Source organism: Chrysemys picta, chromosome 9 (genome assembly GCF_011386835.1).
Source record: "Chrysemys picta bellii isolate R12L10 chromosome 9, ASM1138683v2, whole genome shotgun sequence".
In the NCBI taxonomy this organism is placed as follows: Eukaryota; Metazoa; Chordata; order Testudines; family Emydidae; genus Chrysemys; species Chrysemys picta.
Genome location: NC_088799.1, coordinates 44,487,974 through 44,510,932, shown reverse-complemented (window position 1 = coordinate 44,510,932; position 22,959 = coordinate 44,487,974). Strand labels below are relative to the sequence as shown.

Below are 22,959 nucleotides of genomic sequence, written 5' to 3'. Positions count from 1 at the left end.
CCAAGGTTGTTATCTCACATCGTTGCTATCTTGAGAGGTCATTATGTTGGGGAGTTTCTGTACATAAGAATAGTCATACTGGGTCAGACCAATGGTCCATATAGCCCAGTATCTTGTCTTCCGGCAGTGGTCACGGCCAGGTGCTTCAGAAGGAATGAACAGAACAGGTAATCATCAAGTGATCCATCCGCTGTTGCCCATTCCCAGCTGCTGGCAAACAGGCTAGGGACACTCAGAGTATGGTGTTGCATCCCTCCCCCATCCTGGCTAATAGCCACTGATGGACCTAGTCTCCAGGAATTTATCTAGTTCTTTTTTTAATCCTGTTATAGTTTTGGTCTTCACAGCATCCCCTAGCCAAGAGTTCCACGGGTTGACTTCATGTTGTGTGAAGAAGTACTTCCTTTTGTTTGTTTAAAACCTGCTGCCTATTAATTTCATTGGGTGACTGCTAGTTCTTGTGTTATGTGAAGGATTAAATAACATTTCCTTATTCACTTTCTTCATACCAGTCAAGATTTTATAGACCTCTATCATATCTCCCCTTAGTCGTCTCTTTTCCAAGCTGAAAATTCCCAGTCATTTTAATCTCTCCTCCTGTTTCATACCCCTAATCATTTTAGTTGCTCATCTCTGTACCTTTTCCAATTCCAATATATCTTTTTGGGGATGGGGTGACCAGATCTGCACACAGTATTCAAGGTGTGCACGTACCATAGATTTATATAGAGGCAATATGATATTTTCTGTCTTAATGATTCCCAACATTCTGTTTGCTTTTTTGACTGCCGCTGCACATTGTGTGGATGTTTGCAGAGAACTATCCACAATGACTCCAAGATCTTTCTTGAGTGATAACAGCTAATTCAGACTCCATCATTTTGTATGTATAGTTGAGATTGTTTTCCAATGTGCATTACTTTGCATTTATCAACATTGAATTTCATCTGCCATTTTGTTGTGCAGTCACCCTATTTTGTGAGATCCCTTTGTAACTCTTTGCAGTCTGCCTGGGACTTAACTAACTTGAATAGTTTTGTATCATCTGCAAATTTTGCCACCTCACTGTTTACCCATTTTTCCAGATAATTTATGAATATGTTGAACAGTAATGGTCCCAGTACCGACTCCTCAGGGATACCACTATTTATCTCTCTGCATTCGGAAAACTGATGATTTATTCCTACCCTTTGTTTCCCATCTTTTAACCAGTTACTGATCCATAAAAGGACTTCCCTCTTATCCCATAATGGCTTACTTTTCAAAAGTCAGTTTAAATTAAATATATTTTTTTAGAAATCTAGACTTGTTATGTGTTTTGGTCTAACTTGCATTATCCTTATGTTAAATTTGCATGATCCTAACAAAACATTTACTTTCTTCATATCTCTTTTATATGTTGCAGGTCAAAGTGAAAATGAAAAGACAAAAAACAATATAACATTTTTTCCACTCAAAGGCCTCAAAAACTAACCAAGGTGAAGAACACATCAAGATCCAAGAATATATCAACAGGTCATCTGAAGGTTCAAGTGGTATATCTACATTCAACCAGCCTGAAGCACAAATACAGCTACCTACTGAAGAAACAGTGTCTCCAAAACCTAAAGGCAGTTCCCGATGTTTGTCGGTCAAAGTGTTCCCATTTATTGAAGTTACAAAAGATGACTACTGGTGCACCTCTTGCAAAAAAGCTTACGAAGAAGAAACGCTTCCCAATGCTATAACTGGTAAAAGTGGAAGACCTTGGTTTGTCAAACCAATCAGCAAAGCCAATGCTGACAAACTACGTGAAAAGGCTGCAAAACACCAGGCCTCTGGAGTGCATCAACATGCAGAAAGCCTTATAAGCCCACTTTCAAAGCCAATTTTAGAAGTACTTAATAAGGCTATTAAGAATGCTGGAGACACAACACAGTTCATGCGAACAAACATGGATGTGGCATCCTACTTTCTATTTAAGAGATACCACACACTACAAACTGGAGGCCAGTGTTAAGTGCATTGTCACTTGTTCATCCTGAAGTTGAACACTGGTTCCGAACAAGACCAGCAAATGCTCACTATCTTTATGCAAGAAACTCAACTGACTGGCTAGAAGCATGCGGTGCAACAGTGAAAGACTCAACAGTTGAAAAAGTGAAGAACTCTCTCACCACATTCAAAAAATTTGCATACATGGCTGATGAATGCACTGATGCAAATGGGCATCAAGTATTAAGTTATTGTGTACGTTATCTTGATGTCAGGGGTAGGCCAGTAGATGCATTTCTAGATGTTCAAGTGATAGAAGACACATCGGCTGCATCTGTGACAACCCACATCTTAGAAGAGTTAAATTCTTGTCAATTGGACCCCAAACAGATGGCTGCTTGTGCATTTGATGGAGCTGCAAACTTCTCTGGAAGACATGGTGGAGTACAAGCTTTGCTCAGAGAAAAGTGTAATCCTAATCTCTCCTACACTACACTCCTATACACATCTACTCCAACTAGCTCTAGTATGAGCTGTAGAATCTTCAAAAGACATTTAAAAAGCTATAAATTTAATGTCTTCATTATATTCTTTTTTCAGCAAAAAGACTGAATATCTTGGAAAATATAGAAGATACTGGGACTGAAGTTCAAATTAGTCCAACCTGGGAAAACCCGCTGGCTTTCTCATGAGCGATCCTTGGCTGTTGTCTTAAAATTACTCCAGCCATTATTACTGGCTTTGGAAAGTATCTACCAAGATGGGATGGATCTAAGTAGTGAGGCTGGTGGATTACTTTTGCTACTACGTTCAGAGAAGACTATTGCCATTCTCTCTCTCGTAAGTCTACTGTTGAAACCATTTGGGTCATTAAACAATGCCATCCAGGCATTTGTTACAACAGTGGTAGATCTTTGTCCAGCAATAGAAGCTACATTTGGATCAGAGAGGTATCCATTGAAAAAAGTACTGGAAGAAGCAAAGACTTCAGTCCAGAATTTGACTAATGAAGGCATTTATATTTTATCTACAACAGTGACTTCTAGATTCTACTCAACCTCCATGTAGCTTTTACAGATCCCTGTCCTATAAAACACCAACAGTTGAGTGGAGTGAGGCACTACCAGCAATGGGACTGCCATGTGATCAGGACAGAATAGAGAATTTGAACACAGAGTGGAATATCATATGACAAGAATATCATATGACAAATGAATGAAGATTTGACTTCAACTTCTTTTTTATCATCACTAGTGGCTCGACCCAATCTTTATGTTCTGTTTCCTGGGATGAAAGAAGTAGGAATTCATCTCTTGCTACTACCAGTCACAGCAGCTACAGTTGAGAGTTCTTTTTCATCACTGAATACAATTTTGTGTTCTGAAAGAAGTCGCCTTCTGCCTGATCATGTGAATGAACTAATGAGCATATCAATTGAAGGAATGGAAGTACCAGACACACGAGAAGCCACCAAAGATGAACACATTGCATTCAAGAAGTTCATTAACAGAGTCGTGCAAAATTATAACAAGAAACCAAGAAGGATGTAGATGTAGTGCTTCATAGAAGGCTTGAGTAGCCGACTTCAATTTGTGTGATGATTTTAAAACGAGTTAAATCTAATAAAATGGTCATGAAACATTTTTCAGTTTTTACTATGGTGTCATACAGCCCACCTTCACCCTCACAGTCTCACCCCTCATAGGCCCTGACACACACACACACCGAAAATTCGAACACCCCCCCCCCCCCAATTTCAATTCCTGGGGAAACCATTGCTGGGGGTAGCAGCAGCTCAGACTAGCCACCTTATTACCCACCTACCCAGATGCCCTGGGTACATACTCTGGCAGCTAGCACAATCTGCTACTTGTGCCATCCCCAGCTACTCTACTATTTATTTTTATATCTCATCGGCCCTGACACCGCCCCCCCCCGTAAATTCGACCCCCCCCCCCCTTAATTTCAATTCCTGGGGAAACCACTGATTCCCATTTGGGAGGTGTCTTCACAGCCATAAAAGCTAGATACTTGTACTCAGCTCTCATTTCAAACACAATATGGCAGCCTCCAGAAAAGCATACCAATGTGCCAAATTGACATAAGTTGACCTAATTCCACCTCCGCTATTGATCTAAAATATCAGCATTTTTGATAGTATCCCCAGAATGAACTTTTGGATTCTTGTCTACATCAACAGCCCTTTAAGAGGAAAGGACATTAGCATTTTAACTAATTCTTCACAAGAGGGGTTATTTCTATGATGGAGGGATACAGGGAATGGTAGATCAGTGTTCAGTGACAGAAAAATATACCAGAAGCTTTAAACTCACAACTAGGTACAGTCAAGTCACAGTTACTTTTTTAGGAAGGCATATATTTATGTTTCCTGACTTATCTAGGGCAACCCAGATTAGGAAGGGAAAATCTGATTTATTGAAGCTTGAATCCATAAAGCTTGAAACTAAGGAGATGATATTTTAGCCTACTAAACTCTGAACTACTCTGAACAGCAATAAATACATTTCCTTAGATTTCGATAAAACAAAGAACTTTTAGACTCCAAAGCATAACACTCCTGAGAACACTAATTTGAAGACACTCCGTTGATTGGTTCATTTGAAGGCAAAGATCTTTAACAGTTCTTAGCTTCCAGAGTTCTGCTCCATTTCTTCATTTGGCTCTCTCACCTTCAGACTTGTTATAGAGTTATTCTAGATTGCCCATGTAAATGTCATGTATCTCTAGGACCATGTGTCACTCTGGACGGGTGCAGCCTTAATGTGAAGTTGCTCCATTTGGGATATATTCTGACTCATCCTGCAAAGGTGTACTGTGTGAGGGGATACCTCTACTGCTAACCCTTAGCTCAGCCACACAAAACACCAGTTATCATTTGCTGAGCACTGGGGGGGGGGGGGGGGGGGAAGTCAGCTGCCAGCATACCATGTATCTGAGGCACCATGGCCTCCCCAGCTATAGAACCCCCATATTTCATTTTTCCTAGTGTGAAGAGAGAGGCTGCTCTACTGGTAGGAGCACTGGCCTAGGACTAGCCTTGGGCCAGTCACTTAAGCCCAGACCCTCACTAGAAGTTAGACACCTAAATAGCTTTGAGGATCTGGGCATTAGTGTCTCTGTGCCTCAGTTCCCTATCTGTGAAATGAGGATACATATTGTGATGTTACACCCCATATTCTTCATAGAAATATTATTATATGAATTTGGCATGTGTTTTATGCCAGAGGGGTCAGATGAGGTATCATTGAAAAGGTTATGATCTACTGAATGTGTTTATCCAATTTGTATGCATGTATCTTTTATATCAGAAGCTAGGAATATTGACTATGTATGTGTATTTCAAATGTGCTACTTTGGGTGATACCCACAACTATCCCTTCAGGTACAACAATGAAAATGTCAGACAGGGCTGATGGCCCCTTAAGAAGAAACAATAAGACTCTGAAGATACTAATCGCTCTCTTGCCTGAGAGGTGTCCTGGGACATAGCTCTGACACTACCAGGTCAGGTGGTCCTGTCACCTGATACAAAATACCACCTCAGACACTGCTGGTACTTTTCCACTGTAGGGGGATGGGGAGCAAGCAAAGGATTCTTGCCTTAGGAAAACCCTTTTTAAGGGCTAAGGAGGGGGTTCTCCACTGCCTACCCAAGAAGGAGGACTGCTGAAAGAACCTGAAGGGACAAATGAATTAACCTGAGGGGAAAGGCAAGAGTGAGTCCAGACGGAGACAGGGGTCCAGTCTGTAAGAAAAATAACTGGAACTCTGAGCTAGAGAAACTCTGAATCCTGCTTAAATTCAACATTTAGGGTGAGAAATTACATTTTGTAACCTGTTTCTCTAGTGAATCAAGCTTAGTTGGCGTGTTTTGTTTTATTTGCTAAGTAATCTGCTTTGTTCTGTTTGCTATCCCTTATAATCACTTAAAATCTGCCTTTTGTAGTTAAACAAGAAATAAATGTATTATAACATAACCCAGTTTGTGCAATTCATATCAGTGGGGGCAAGAAGCTGTGCATCTCTGTCTCCACATTGAGGGAGAGGGCAAATTTTTAGGAAATTGCGTTGTGCAGATCTTTCTATACAGCACAAGACAGTATTATTTTTGGTTTATTCCCCAAAAGGAGCATGTACGTGAGTGCTGGGTGAATCCTCTCATACAAAGCTGACTTCAGTCTGTGTTTCCAGCTGGCTGTGGCCCTACCTGTCTGTGTGTGTGCACATGCTGCAAGAGGCTGGAGAGCCTAATTCAGCAAAACAGGGAGAGACAATCCAGGCTGGTGGAGCAGGAGGGGCTCCGTGGAACCCCAGTACATCAGGTGGCATCCCAGATTGGGGGAGGGGGGTGTCGTCTAACCCATCACACAATTTCCATGCTTCACGGGGAAGCTGTGAGGATAAAGTGGTGTTCAGATACTACAGTGAGCGGGGCCATAAGAACCTGAGATGAAACCGGATAACATCAGGTGGCCAAAATAGAGGAGGGAGCATATCCAGCATCTTTCAAGCCAGCAGTAAATAGTGTTGTAGTTAAGGTTGCTTCACTGCTGTGCAACAATGTCTCAGGCCACCTCCATGCACCTATAGCACTCGTGCTCCATGTTATTGCTCTGCACTTCTCACTAGCATCACTGCAAATGGGATGTGACTGAATTTGGCCCTTTGTGACTAGTTTTTTTAGTGGATCCTTCCTCTTCTCTTTCATTGTACCACAAACGGTGGATTAAAGTGGTTTGGAAGGGTTTGATTTTGCCAGATTACCAGTCTTTTCCAGGCATCTACCAGCACGAACGTATATGGCAAACAGCCCTGGAGATAGATTTCACTGGAGCTATGCTGAGGTATATCTACTGAGGACCTGGCCCTTACACTTTCTCAAGTGTGGCATTTTCATTTCACAGCACTCATTTAGCTCCATATTTATAGAGAACAAAGGGAAGACTGTGCCAATGTCCTGCTACTTAGACTTGAACTAAGTGGAAGTGAACATGTAGCTGTACAAGCAGCCCTTTTCAAAAGCAAAATTACGTTGTCAGGGTCCCTACATGCTATGTGCATGGATGGTTTGCAACAAACAACAACAAAAAACAACAACGCTGGCTTTGCACATCACCCATGTCAGAGATTAGACCACTTGAAAACCCTTAGGAGTTCAAGCACTTTGGGGGACCTGAAAGGCTCTCTCAGGCAACATGCAGCTTCTGTATGCTATTTTGATGTGCCCCTAAGAATGAGGAATCTTAATATGTAGGTATGTGCGAGGTTTTTAATATGGAAATATCCCTAATGTATATAAACTAGAAAACCTTGCTAGACTTTACCTTTATTAATATTATCTAAGATTTTTCAAACCTGGGTGCCTAAAGTTAGGCTCCTGAGTCCTTATTTTGGTATTTGGAAATTCAGGCCACTTATTTAAAGTGCTGGACACCCAACAACTCCCACATGGGTTTCCTATTAACAGCATCATAGTAATATTTATATTTATTGACTCTCCGGATACCCTCTAGAATACTGTATCTTTCAAAGATCTTCATGATAAGCAAATACTTAGTTAAATAAGAAAGGATTGTAGAAGTTAGGGAATTTGTAAGAATTTGATCCATTTCTTGTGGATAGTACACAAAACATCTTTTCTAATTGCAAACATGGATGTGTAAACATAAGCTTTATTCTCCTCCTCACTATGCACACTTAACCCCCAGTAGCATTAATGGGAATTATGCATGCATAATGAGTGGAAAATAGACCCTTCATGAATAGGGCCCTTGTTGATATAATGAATACATTTAACCATTAATGTTTAGGGATGTGCCGAACTATCCTGCAAAGCTACCGTGACCTATCTGATACTGTGAGATTGTGAATGTGGATTTCTGAAATTTGTCTTTTGTTTGTTTTTAAAAGGACTCAACACAGGTACACCAAAATGAGGGCCCTATGCTACACTCCTCTTCCCTGAAAAGAATGGCTCTCCAGAATGGTTTGTCATATGTATTTTGTGCTGAAAAAAACCAAGAAAAGCAGTGGTCGGGGAATAATTAGAGAAATACAACATCAAGAAGGGCCCAATTCAGTCCTCAGAAGCATATATTCAGTTTCCATTGATTTCAATGGAAGCCCCATGGAAATATAAAAAGACCAAATAGAAGTCATACTATACACTCAGAAAAACGGCAGGTCAAGCAGCAAAGTGTGAATGCTAGTTAATGAAGACTTTTACTGGAACAACTTGCTCTCTGCTGCAGCTGTAAAGTCACAACAGAATTGCCTGACTATGTGTCAGCTAAATCAGAGATCAAAATGCAAAACATAGCACTTGGGGACATTACAGGTATTAAAGACACTTCCTGAAGGGTTCAGAGTCCATAAAATAATGAATATATTTACTAGCATCATCTATGAGAAATCTAGAATTCTTCCAATATTTTGAGTGCTTTGTGTAGTCTTCAAACAAGTACTCTAAAATTTCAAATGAGAAACTTCTCTATTCATGAATTACGCATGCATGAATAAACTGAAAATATAATTAATTTGGTACCCTCTTTTAAAACTGATCTTCCCAAATGAGCAAATTAGATGCAGTCTTATTTTAATTAACACACCCAGTAGACAGTGCTTACCCAAAATGTGAAATGGGGTGCAGCATTTTGTATTACTACTTTGTCAAACACCGACAATGAGCTTGATGCTGTACAATACAAGAAATAAAGGCACTTCCTGCCCCAAGTAGCTTCAGTTTAGCATGCCATACCATGTGTAAGATCACTGGATCAGGGACCATGTCATCTTGTGTGTTTGTATAGCACCTAACATATATGACTTTCCATGGCCAAAAAGCATAAGAATGATAAGCTTCCCATTTTAAAGATACATTTACCACAAAAAGCTGAAACCTCTGTTACTTCAATGCAATAGAGTATTGTATACTGTACCTCTGAGCTTTACAATTTATAGCCCTGTGACATAATGGTTAGGCAAATGGACTGTGTGACTCACTGTGTAGCCTTAAAGAAATACAGTAACTCCCCACTTCACGTCCTCTCGCTTAAAGTTGTTTCGATGTTACGTCCCTGTTCCATTACAAAATATGCTGGTTTAAAGTTGTGCAATGCTCCGCTATAACGTCGTTTGGCCGCCTGCTTTGTCCACGGCTGGCAGCCCCCCTATAAGCTCCCCTACACTGCCCCCTCCTAGCGCCTCCCGCCCGCCGGCTGACTGTGCAGGTCAGCGCCTTCCCCCTGCTCCCCCCAGCTTCCTGCCCGCGGCAATCAGCTGTCTTGAGGCGTTCAGTAGGCTGGGGGGAGGGAGAGGGGAGGGCTGCATGCCATGTCCTCGCTCCTCCCCCCAGCCTCCTGAACGCCGAAGGACCTCTCTGGCTTTAAGATTAAGCTAGATAAGTTTATGGAGGTTTATGGAGGGAATGGTTTAATGGGATAATGTGATTTTAGTCAAATTAACAGCGTGCCATTGCTGGTATATAATATCAATGGCCAATGAGGGTCTGGCTGGAGAATCTTGCCTGCATGCTCGGGGTTCTACTGATCGCTATATTTGGGGTCGGGAAGGAATTTTCCTCCAGGGTAGATTGGCAGAGACCCTGGAGGTTTTTCGCCTTCCTCCGCAGCATGGGGCAGGGGTCGCTAGCTGGAGGATTCTCTGCGACTTAAAGTCTTTAAATCACAGAATTTGGGGACTTCAACAACAGAGTCAAGGGAAAGGGGTTGGGTCAGCTTTTGTGGCCTGCATCATGCGGGAGGTCAGACTAGATGATCATAATGGTCCCTTCTGACCTTAAAGTCTATGAGTCTTAAGACAGCTGATTGCTCCCCTATGCGCCCCCCCCCCACCGCCTCCCACCCGCCGGCGCACCCCGCGGATCAGTGCCTTTCCCCTGATCCCCCCACCTCCTGCCTGCGGCAATCAGCTGTCTTGCGGTGTTCAGGAGGCTGGGGGGGAGGAGCGAGGACATGGCATGCAGCCCTCCCCTCTCCCTCCCCCCAGCCTACTGAACGCTTCAAGACAGCTGATTGCCGCGGGCAGGAGGCGGGGGGGGATAAAAAAAAAGGGACTGATCCACGGGGTGCGCCGGCGGGCGGGAGGTGGTGGGGGGGGGGCGCATATGGGAGCAGATAGGGGGGCTGCCAGCCTGTTTAATACCTGAATTAAATTGCTTGTTTAAAATGTATATAGCGCCTTTTGTCTGGCAAAAAATATATATATATTTATATTTCCCTGGAACCTAACCCCCCCTATTTACATTAATTCTTATGGGGAAATTGGATTCGCTTAACATCATTTCGCTTAAAGTCACATTTTTCAGAAACATAACTATAATGTTAAGAGAGGAGTTACTGTATTAACCTCTCTGGCTCTACTTCCTTCTCTGTAAAATGGGAACAATAATACTTTCCTTACCTGCCTCACAGGGGTGTTTTAAAGATTAATGGTTGCTAAATACTGAGGACATGTAAAGTGCTAATCTGGGTATCATTATTATTACAAAAATATTTAAATCTAGCCCAGGGTGAACCTAACTATTGGATGAAAAATGACCATGTTTTCCTAAATGATCTACAAACTACCATACACCCTTTCCATTACTGGAGCTGCAGTGGGAGACCAATGTTCATAAATGGCACATGAACAGAGAAGTTTCATCACACTTATACCTGAATTAGCTAACCTTCTGGCCTGAGCTCTTGGTCTGGTGTTATAGCTGTTTTAAACAAACTCCAAATATAAAATATTATGCAGAAACATTTTGCAATTTTAATTTAAGCATTTCACCCACTCCCAAAATAGCATGTGGCCACAAGTGCTTAGCAGGAAGTGGTGACAATCTGTTGCTTCCTGTTATCTTTATCCACAGAAAAGATAACTTGTTATATATTAGGTGAGGCATGCATAGAATTTCATCTAGTGGTGCTTCCTACAGAAGTACTCTATATAATATGAATGAAACGTATTACATCTTAAAAGGTATGTAGAGAACATATAATATGTAAACCAGGATGATTCAATCACATTAAACAAGGATATCTAATCAGACTGACTGACAAGACTGAAAGACTGAGCATAAATTCTCAGTGTGTCACAGACTTGGCTGCTGTTAGGAAATTAATTCTGATCCATCAAAACACATTTCCCATAGAAGCAGATGCTGTGCTATATACTGATAAATGATGAGTACCTAATGAAGTATTATTAAGCATATTCCTTTTTTCATGTCATTTTATGCTTTCATGTAATGGGGATCTAATTACAAAGTCTTTGCAGTACACTGAATTTTGTCTATGGGTTTTATACACATTTGTACAGATAAGAGAAAAATCTGCTATATTGTATAGGGTACATTTTACATATAGCTTTGCATTTCTATGATCCTCAGCTTCATGCCAGCTTACATGATTAATTCTTATAAAAGCTCTTACTAATTTTGATTTTATAGATTTACATACCGCCTATTACCATGGGAGCTTTGTTTCCATTTATCATGTTAATGCCTTTTTATTAGCTCTGCCCTTTTGCAGAGAACCTATTACTATAAATAGAAAGAGGGCTAAAGTCTTACTGTACTGTCTGTAGATTTTTTTTTTATTTTTTATTTTTTTAAAAACACACATTTCCTACCATTGTTACCACCGGTTCAACTTCAGCCATGGGAACGCTAGTGTAGAAAGAACTCTAGATAGTCACCAGCATTTTAAAGGACCATGCTGTGCAACCCTGTTTTTTTGTAAACCTGTTCTGAGTCTGCGATACCATACACTTTTGGAACCACTAGCTCTTAGGAGAATCAAAATAAATAAGCTCAACAGAATCTTCCCAGCTGAGATAGAAGCCACAGAGCCAGTATCTCCTGTAGGTGGTAGATAGATTTCTTCATAGGTTGAGTTGATCCTATCAAGTTGTTATTAAAGACACTGTGGGAAGAATTCCCACATCTGGACAATATCCAGTACCTACCGGTTTTAAGTAGTTGCTAAGCATCTAGAACAAAGGACTGGAGTCCAGTGCCTATGGACATGTCATTCTTGGACAGGATGGACTTGAAGTTATCTACTGTAACTGTTCCTGGAGAAGGAGCTAGATCTGATAGAGAAGTTCCATCTAATCAAAGACATGAAGCCTAGATATGTCCAATCTTCATCTGAAGCAGCAGAGAAATTTGGCTCAAGAAATTTGCAAACCTGAAAGGTCTACCTGCTCCTACAGAACTGTCTACATTCCCCTTGTGACTTTTTGGAGGTGAGCAGGAAATCTGTTCTTTTCCCACCATTTCAACAACTGCCTTAACCAGAGGCTTTCTTCCACAGTAGATAGGTGCAGCCATTAACTGCTTGGCTTGAGAGTCGGCCTTCCATGACTTGAACCTAAGCAGAAAATCTAGCTGCAAACTGGAAAAGACAGAGGCTTCAGAAACAAAGGGCACAAAGAGTGATATTTTCTGCAAAATGGATGTGGACCTTCTGTGCAAGTTTATCTATACATGAGAAATTGGCTCTTGTGAGGCATATTGCTGGTGTGAAAGCAGTAAGTTACAGTGCTTTCATATATTTTGACATTAAGAAATGCATTCTTGCATCCCCTAAGTTTTTGGCTAGAAATGTCCGGCAGAAGGGACTATCACATCTTTCATTAGAAAGGTAAGAACAGCACCTCTCAACCCCAACCCCTGGTTAGTAAAAGAGAGAGACCACTTGATTAGCTTTCAAGCACTGACTAGAACCTCTGGGTTTCCCTACTAACTGAGCAATATCACACAGCCTCTAGGTCTGCTTGAAGTGTTGAATATAAAGGGATACAAAGTCCCTTTTCTGAACCTGAAGAGAAATACTATCTAGCCATTCAGCTGCTTTCCTTTGTTTTCTTACCCCTTTTCCTTTCAGTTGCTCTTGCTCAGGTTGAAGATCCAGGCTACTGATCTATTTTTAAATCATGAACTCCAAATATTAATGAGGCTATGGATGGAGGCTATGGATATCATCCCCTGAACAGTCATGCTTAAATTCAGAAAGTGCTCCTTTCTTAAAATCCAAAGTATATCTGCTGGAGAATGAGGAACTTGCTTTCCTATTGGTTTTGAGAGGAAATTTCAAAGGAATCTAAGGAAGTTTATAGATTCCAAGGCTAGAACAGATCACTGTGATCATCTAGCCTCCTGTATAAAATGTCATAGAACTTACCCAGGATAATTCCTAGAGCTCATCTTATAGAAAACCATCCAATCTTAATTTAAAAATGGTCAGTGATAGAGAATCCACCATGACTATTGGTAACATGTCCCAGTGGTTAATTATACTCACTGTTAAAAATGAACACTCCATTTCTAGACGACATTTGTCTAGCTTCAACTTACAGACACTGAATCATGTTAAATGTTTCTCTGCCAGAATGAGTGAAGAACCCATTTTAAAATATTTGTTCCCCATGTCGGTACTTATAGACTGTAATGAAGTCACCCCTTAACCTTCTCTTTGTTAACCTAAATAAATTGAGCTCCCTGAGCCTCTAAGGCATGTTTTCTAATCTTTTAATAGTTTTCATGGCTCTTCTCTGAACCCTCTCCAATCGATCAACATCCTTGATAGGACCCCAACTCCATTGAAAGGCAATAAATTAATAAATAAAGCCTAATTACAGTTTTATAGAATTTGAGGAATTTTCAAAACTCTTGGATTATGGACTTGAACTATAGGACCATTTGCTCTTTCCTTTTTGTAACACTGGGAACTTGTCAAATTCCTCAGCTTCTGCTAAAGTTGAGGAAGATGAACCTGAGGATAAAGGGACGGCATCAATCCTCCTCTTCTTATATTGGATTTATTTCCTTTATTATGTTTAGAGGAGAATCTGATCTGAATCACTAAAACAGAGTCACTTTTTGTTCACCTGAACCAAATGTTCATACAAATCACTGAGGATATTGCTGTTTTTCTGAGGCTCAGGGATAGGAGGCTGGAGATTTCCATCTGTCTGTGGCACACCAATTCCATCTTGATGAGGAACTAAGCAAATACAAACAGATTCTCTGCTTATGGATTGCACACGGGTTGCTATGGGGGAGGCATTACAGAGTGGGCAGCTGGTCCCATGTCAGCTAGGAGATTTATTAAGAGGTGGGGGAAGCAGAGGAAGAGAAAGGAAAATATTGCCACTGGCAGGAGTCCTGCCTGTTTCTACAACAAACCTGGTGAGGTTCACAGTTCTAGTGGAAGGTTGGAATGCTAGCGGAGAAGAGTAATGGAGGGAGCATCACTGATCCTAGGAGCTGCAGGCTGCTGAAGGGCAGTTATTCTGAAGCAGCAGGGAAGCAGGTGCAGTAGCAGCAATCTGAAGCAGACTGCTGAGGCCTCTGGAATAATTGCTGCCTTATCTGAGCTGTTTTCCCACCTGAGTGGGGAAGTTGGGGGATGGGAGGACCTCAGATTCATCCTCCCATTGATCAGGATCTAGTCTAATCTCTGGCTGCTATGGAGATAGATGCACAAAGAAGGAATTTGCTGGAGGAATGAAGAGACCTCAGGAGACATCCTGCCTGCCAGCTAGCTCTATCTTGATCTTTTATAGCTGCTTTCCTCTGCAGAGCTCAGAGCACTTCAAAGAAGTATCATTATCCCCATTTTACAGTGGGGAAAACTGAAGCACAGAGCAACTTTCTCACAGTCATCCAGGAGGACAGCAGCAGAGCTGGGAATAGAAGCCAGGTCTAGTGAGACACAGTTCAGAGCTTTATCAACTATGGCACGAGTCTGGGCCAGAATCTGTGCCTTAAACCACTAGGAAGAAGCCAAGTGTGTATCTAGTGTACACGTGAATTTTACATACTTTAGGAAAAGGTGACATACTATACAACAAAGCACCAGCCGGGAGCTTTGGCTAGCCAACTGCAATTGCAGAGATTTTCTGCAGAAAACTATGAGACCATGTAAGTAAACAGAAAGGAAAGAAAGATTTATAAAATTCACCTAAAACTTCTGCATCATTTCTAAGCATTAATTGAATCAGTCTTCAGCACCAGCCACAACTCCTCATATACATCCCTGGTACAATGCTATTTATTTCTTTGGCACTATATCATTGATGAATTTGGACACATGGGATCATAGAAGATATGGGTTGGAAGAGACCTCAGGAGGTCATCTAGTCCAACTCCCTGCTCAAAGAGGACCAACCCCACTTAGTATCAAATATCAGAGTTAAGAGTAAACTTGAATATAAATTACAATCCAGAACAGATGATTTCAGTCACTCATTCTGATGTGGCAAAGGTTTCCAGGGCCAATGAAATGAGTACATTTTGCATCTGGCACATGCCAGAGTTATAAGTGACTGGTAGAATGCTGCTGTGAGCAAAATGTGTTTCAGTACCGCGCCTTTAGCGGTGGGAATTACACAGTTCTCATTAAGATGAGAGAAATAAAGAGCTGAGCAGTAATAAAAGGAGCAAACAGGAAAATAAAGCAGTGTATGACCCATATTATAATTAAAAAAAGGTACATTTAATGGATATTCTCAGACAGCTCCTGCTCCTGCTTAACTCAATGGAAGCTTTGTCACAGATTTCACTTGAAGCTGTTCCAGCCCAATGTGTATACTGTAGCAGCAAGCAGTTATTGATAGGAATCTATGTATTTCTTATAGCTATTCAGAAAGAGAATCAATTTTCATGTGAATGCATAAAGTAAATTGTTAACTCATGCCTGATCTTGCTATTGGATACTCAGTGTATATCCATGGTAATAGACTAATTTACCAATTTAAAGGTGCAAGATCAGGCTCAGAAGGGTAAAGAAGTTGTAATTAGGACAAATACCAGTCCATGAGAATGGGCTGTGCAACCTGTGTGTGTTACAAGTAATAGAGAAATGAGAGTGAGCATGACAAGGAAGATATTTAGATACTTCTTCACAACGTGCAGCAAGACAGCTATTTGGGAGGTAACAAATTACTGGAGTAACTATCCCTCCAAAGGCACTTTTCATAAATAGTATATAGATTTAGATCCCATTTCTTCCACCGTTACTCACACTGTGGAGTACTTTTTTCTGGGAATCACCCCAGTGAAATCAATGGGACTATTTCCATAACAACATGCTAGTCAACATGATTAAAGGAGACAAAAGTGAGTCTTTAGAGAGGAAGGATGTTCTTGTGGTTAAGACTGAACTGGAAATCGGGAGATCTGGCTTCTGTTTCTGACTGTGCCACCACCTCATTATGTGAAAGTAGGCATGTTGCTTACCTTTTGCCTCAGTTTCCCCACCTGTAAAATTGGAAGGATACCACCTCGTGAGACTAAAGATATTAGTGTTCAGGTGACATTCAGATACTATGATGCTTAGCTCCATAGAAAAGCTTATAAATATGGGAATGTAAAACACAGCATGTATGCAAATGGAATTTAAAAATAAATTCCTAGTCTCACAATATATCACTTACTAGAAGCCCCAGATGTGGAGGGTTTGGGTACCTTGTGGGGTCTAAGTATCAGATTTGAAATATCTTGATGCCCTGGAATCATAGGCTCTTCATTCAAATTTGTAGGAGCACAAAGTGAGTGGATTCCACTCGTAGCAGGGAAAACATCCCAACCTTCCCTCAGTTTGGAGTAATTTGAATAAGAGGCTTCTGAAAATCCCCAAAAGCTCCCTTTAGAATATGACTAGTACAGGTCATTGCAAGTGAGTCTTTCAGATGACATCTTAAAAACAGAAGCCCTCTCTGCAGTGAATGGCCCTTAAAGAGTTCAAGACATTTTTTCGTAAGGTAGTGGTTTGCTCAGATGTCCCTGGCCAAAAATTTCCCCTCTTCACACTATTGTGCAGCATGCAGGCTCCCTTCCTCTAATCTACATGTAACTGAATTTCAATCAGGAAACGACTCGTGTGTGTACTGCATATACTGTATAAGGCCAGATCCTCAGCTGGTGTAAGTCTGCAGAGTTCCATTGAAGTCATTAACAGGGACTACAATTAGTGACTTCAGTGGAGCTACACCCATTTATACTACATGAGGATCTGGTCCATAGTCTGGAAAGTGCTTTAGGATATAAAAAAATTAGTTTTATTATTAGTTTAACAGGCACCACCTGTAGAAGGAAAATAGCTCCCCCTAGGCACCCCACACCCTCCCTCAGCCTGATATGCAAAGGTACATCTCAGATTTTTAAGTGCTATTCTAGTCTGTTCAGGTTCTTGCACTGCCCTCAGCATTGTTGTATCTGAGCACCTTCCCGTAGTAGGTTAAGCAACATGACTAACCTCGGTCACATGGGTCTTATTCCTTCTCTTATCTTCCCCACAGGGAATAAATTGTGTGTACAGAGAATTGTTTTGTTTCGTTGGTGGGATCTGGGGGGAAAAGGAGGAGTGTTGACATCATACTTCTATGGGCAGGTAGGGTTCTCCCTTCTACAGGTAGGGAATGTTTGACAACCTGAATATGGCAGGACTGGGCCCATATGTTACATCGGTTTACAAGCTTCATAAAAAATATGTACCTGTAAAAATGACACAGTTGCCTCTTACGAAGAGGAGAGATTTGAGATGAACCTTCCCTGAACTGAACTGTAAAGTCCATCACATCATACCTCTTTTGTAATGCCTACAAGAAATCAGGCAACTACAGCTGGCCAGGGAGACAATATTTATTTTAAAAAGCAAAAACAAACAAAAAACCTATTCAGATGATTCAGAACTATCCAACTGTGCACACAGGGCATGCTCCAAAGCCACTTAAGTCAGAGGGGACTCTTTCCATTGGTTTCAATACATGTTGGATCAGGCCCTCAGCAAGCCTCTATAACTGCATGACCTTCTTACTGTTCCTCTCACCTCACCCCTTTCCCTCCTAGTGTGTGTTATCCTCTGCTGTGTACAGTCTAATTAGATTGTAAACTCTTTGCAAAAGGGACTTTGTAACCCAGTGTGTTCATACAGCACTAATACAATGAGGCCCGCAATTCTGACTGAGGTCTGAAAGTGCTACCACAATATAAACGTCAAATAATAAAAGAAAGAGCTGGTCACTGTAAAAATAATTTGTGGTTTCCTGCTAGGGGGAAGAAAACCCCACAACCATAAAGGTAACCAAATGAAGAACTGATGTACTGAAAAATGGTTTAATATTTAATTAAGAGGACACAAGATAGAAGGCATTATAGATATTGTTAAGCAGTTCAGAGTTAGACTTCTGATGGAGTTGGGAACACTTAATGCACAGAGAAGATCAATATTGCCCTTTGTGCACTTCTTCCCTCCCCCTACTTAATTAAAGAGAAACCTCCATGTCAGCCAAAGTTTAAAAGCACATTCACTTTTAAACATCTGTAGCTATTCTCTTCTGTATGTCACTTATTTCTGAGACAGTCAATAGGAACATTCTGTGTGAAACTAGCACACTATGAAGACTACCTCTCCTCTGAAAAATCACAACAGATTGCTACTTGACATTACACTGAGAAATCTAACTTCACCATGCACAGGCACAGCAACAGGCCATCTCTTCCTTCAGAACACATTCCCTTTCTCCCCTGTTTTGCCTATGATAGTAGGAGTTTCGCGAGGGAATGGAAAACTCACAGGCAAGCTTTCCATTAAGTTTGAAAAGTTTCTTTCAGAAACAGCTTTTTGATTTCTACCCACAGAGACAGTCATCCACCAGCTTGTAAACTTTCTGAAATACTTAGGGGTTAGATAGTCCCATGCATGGCTGAAATGTAAGACACCTCATCCCTTACCATTCTGAGCCCTCCCAGGCTGTAAGAGGTCTGACCATAGCATGAAGAACAGGTGCTACTTGGCTGATACTTCCCCTTGCAGACAACTGGGTGGAGAGGGGAGCAGGGGAGTGAGGAGCCCTGACTCTGTGCCCACCAGCCAAAGAGTAGCTTCCTATCACACGGGGGGAAGAAGCTGCTCCACAAAATGGGTGAAGCAACTTATTCTCCTCCCTAGAGCATGCAGGGAGTAAGGGAAGAATTAGAGTGTTTCAGATCACAATTCATTCATTGGTCTGCTAACTGGGGTGGTGCAGACATGAGCCACCCTTTATATGGGGCAGACTGGAAAGTCACAATATAGCACTAGGGAAACAGAGGTATAAGAAATGCTTCTTTTGCAAAGCTAGCCTGGCATATTTTAGGAAGCAAGAAAACAGGTTGTGTCCAGACAAGTCTCATCACACATTTTATGGGTTTTGGATCAGACTCCAAATGATTTAGAGAAAGGAATAAAAAAAAAAAAAAAAAAAAAAGCAACCTAAATGGACATTTACACAATTGCATGTCTATAGCCTTAATCACTTCCTAACCACAGGCAGTTAATAGTTGACTTATGACCTGAAATATAAGGGTTGATAGTCCTTTTGTATTATATTCTTAAGGCATAGGCATACTATAGACATGGATATGATAAGTGTATAGATAGATAGATGTTAATTCATATAAGGGTTTAATCATTGAACACTACAAAACTCTTTGCCTCTGCAATATCCAGTGATGATGAGTTCCACAGGTTAATTATGGACTGTGTAAAAAAAAAAATCATCTTTTAATAGGTTTGTTCTTGAATTGTGTGCAAAGCTAAACAGACCAATCTTTTCCATACCATTCATTAATTTACATGTGATAAATATTACAGATACAATATTAGCTATGTAAAAGCTAGGTTCAGTTTATTATTCTATATCTCCATGTTGCCTCTTATTCACCTCTCTAAACAGAACAGTCCTAACCTTTTCCCTAATTCATCTTTCCTCTGAATTAGAAAATTACGGTACATCTATTTAGAGAAAGCAAAGAAAAAAATCAAACTATAATTTATACTTTATAAGAGCTCCCTATTGACTCAATTATTAATCCATTTTCTATGTAAGGGCTTATGGAAAATGTTGCAGTCTTAAGTCTTTCCCAGACATCACAACATTTTTTTTTAAGTTAAAAAACATGGTAACGAATAGTAAATTCTCAGATCTTGTTTTCACACATTTCACTGAAATCAGACGTATGGAGACAATCAATGAACTATATTAGCACCCTTTTTTTTTTCAAGTACTAGCAAAAGCACAGCTGCTACTTCTAATTATATAAAAAAAGTTTCCTTTGATTTTAATGTGTGCCAAATGTATCCAATTTTGTCCTACCTGTGATCTAGTTAAAAACTGGTGCTATAAAATGTTCCACTTTGCATTAGTGTAGCCACAAAACTGTATGGGTCAAATTCTCCAATGAAGTTAGGTCAGGAGATAATTGGGCCCTATAAAGCTAAACTGCTCCCAGCCATGCAGCATAGTGCAATGTATGTCCTCTTCTGTGGCAGGGACCCACAGAGACTTTAGAAGTCTTTTCAGATCCAGAGAGCCACAGTGATTTATTGAGTTCTGAGATTTGTTGCAACAACAACTTCTTGGAAAATAAACATAGCAGTGTAAAATGGAACTGGAAAAAGCAGAACACTAAGACTTCTCAAGGATAAAGAGTATCTAGTATCGTTAGCTATGAGGGATTTTTGAAAACATTTCTCTGTTTTGTTCCCTGTCTTCAATCTTTCTCAGACATCCCAAAAAGTCGATGTTTTTGTTTTTTATTTAAAAGCCACATGGACCACAACAGTCAGACACTCTCTGATGCTTTTCTGAAGGGAATTTTCTAAGGGATCTGGGTAAAGAGATCTTCACAGTGAAAATGAGTCATGAACATTCAGGAAACTTTGTGGCAAAAACGTATGTATATTTAAGTTTTAGTTGGCATTGTTTCCCCCATTTGGCCTGTGATCTCTGCCCTTTCCTCCACTGAGAAAAATGCATGGGACTGGCATTATCTGCCCAACTTTGCCCCTAACCTGTGCAAGGGTGACTAAGAGGAAAGTTCAACCAGTTCTTAAAGGGGGACACTATCCAAGAATGCGTTCATGTCTCTGAACTATTTGCAGGAAAGTTCATCTGCTGTTGTCCGCATCTATTTAAACTCCATTGCATCCTCCCACCCTCCTTCTCTTTAGCTTAGGGTCTTTAGGTCTCCCCCTTGTCTTGATGTTGGTCTGGGTGCTGGTTAGCCTCTGTCCAGATTTCCAAAGAAGTTTCTTTTAGGTTTTAAAGTGTGTCCAGGCGGGAAAACTTCAGAGTCCCTGTTCCCAAAGGAGCCTGGTGCAAACGCGGGGTGCCTGGAGGGGGGGAAAGGGTTAAGGGGACAGTACTGACCGGCAGTGGGCACATCGGGAACCAGCTTGAGGGGGCCGATCTGCCGGATCTGAAACGCCGTCCGCACTTCGTGGCAGCTGGGAGACTTGACTGCAGAGACCCCGCCGCACAGCCCAGTAGCCGCCGCCGCAGCTAGCAGCAAGAACCCGAAACGCTGCCGGCTCAAGACCCCAGGGCTCCTGTCACCGGCCATTTCCACATTCCCCCCGGGGGCAGAGCCAAGCCAGGGACCGCAGCACGCCCCCCGCTAATCAGTGCCCAGGAGCGGGACCGGCCCCTGGGCGAAGTTGCGAGCTGCAGGAGACAGGGGTGGGGGGAGGTCTTAATCCGCTCGGCACGGAGCGCTGCAGCCTCCGAACGCCGGCACCAGCTGAGCTCGCGGAAGCGTCCGAACGCCGGCACCAGCTGAGCAGCCTCGCAGGTCGGATCCCCGCGGCCAGCTGAGCTCGCGTTCCTGCCTGGCTGCCTTCAGGGAGGGCGCTGGGCGCTCTTACTGTTGCCGCCTAGCCCCGCTCGCTAGGCAGGGTCTGGGAGGGGAGCAGCCGATCTGCTCATTGGCTTGTGCTATAATTAGACTAAAAAAAAATCTGGAGGGAGTCTCCTTTAAAGCCGCACTGTCTGCAGCTAGTGGGCAAGCTCGCCGCCAGCCCAGCCCGCTCGCTGTGTTAGCCACCGCGGGGAGCCCCCGCTAACCGTGCATAATGGGCCGCTGGGCGACTCGAGGCTGAGCGACACGCCCTGCCCTGCAGTTGGCTCAGGTCTATCAGAAAGCCAGGGTACCCAACCGCGGACCATGGGGAGAGAAAGCACTAGAGAGGAACTCCTGCCCCACTGAAATCCAAGGGAGAGCTGATGGGCTTCAGTGCGGCTAGGATTCCACTCCCGGGGCTTTCCTGCCTGGGGCCTGGGCAGAATCTGCGAAAGGGACGCCACCAAACCCAACAGCAGGAGAAAGGAAACGCACTCAGGCCAGGCTTGTAAAGCCCTCTGTACACGGGGTAGAGTTTCAGATACCACAGGATTAAGGAGCGCTTTGGCAAGGCAGCCTGGACCTGTGTAAGGCATGGGACTTTGAGTAAGGAGAGGGAACCCACGTGTCCTGGCGCTGCCACTGACTTCCTGGGTGGCCCTCAGTCAGCCACTTCAGCGCTTTCTGCCTCAGCTTCCAGAATTACCATAATCGACTTGAAACGTAAAATCTGTGCCAAGCACTCTGACATCCTCAGCTGGAAGGAACTCTGAAAAAAAATCCAAAATATTTAGCATTGTTTATGTATGAGTTTTGCTGGATCCCATGCAAAATGAATGGCACTCAAATAGAAGGACAGGGTCATATAACCATCTAGATAGCTCCACTTAAAACCAGGTCAAAGTCTGACTCCTACTGAGTTCCACTGTAATTTAACCTCAGAGTTCAGGGGGACACAAATCTCTACCTGAACAACAACAACAACAACAAAAAGGGGGAGGGCGGGGGAGGCTTTCTGGTCTTCAGAGTCACTGGAACTTTTAAAACAGTTTTGCAAAGTGATACATGGAATAACATCTGACAGTCCCTGTGGTTTATAAAACCCCAGCTACACAGGTATCAGGGACCTTTGAGTAGGATCAATTTACAGCAGGGTTTCCAGAGGGGGGAAATCCATACTAAAAGGGACAAGTTACCCAGGGGAAAGTAATGCCTCGTTCCCAAGGAAAATAGATGTAAAGATGAGGGAGGAAATCATGTTTAATGACATCACTAGATTTAAAAACAAC

At 42.0% G+C, this 22,959-nt stretch overlaps 1 protein-coding gene across 5 annotated transcripts in view; it reads right to left on the bottom strand.

The window, feature by feature from the left end:
• The window catches only part of LOC101935126 (glypican-5-like), a 623,976-nt gene extending 601,745 nt beyond the window's left edge, over nt 1-22,231 (bottom strand). For 2 of the 5 annotated variants that reach the window (XM_065557002.1, XM_065557001.1), the window contains exon 1: nt 21,202-22,231. In XM_065557002.1, coding sequence (XP_065413074.1) covers nt 21,202-21,394 — 193 coding nt within the window. In that variant the 5' untranslated portion in view covers nt 21,395-22,231. The remainder of the gene's footprint in view (nt 1-21,201) is intronic. The other 3 variants (XM_065556999.1, XM_005282486.5, XM_042853551.2) reach the window with 3 other exon arrangements.
• Nucleotides 22,232-22,959: the final 728 nt, after the last annotated feature.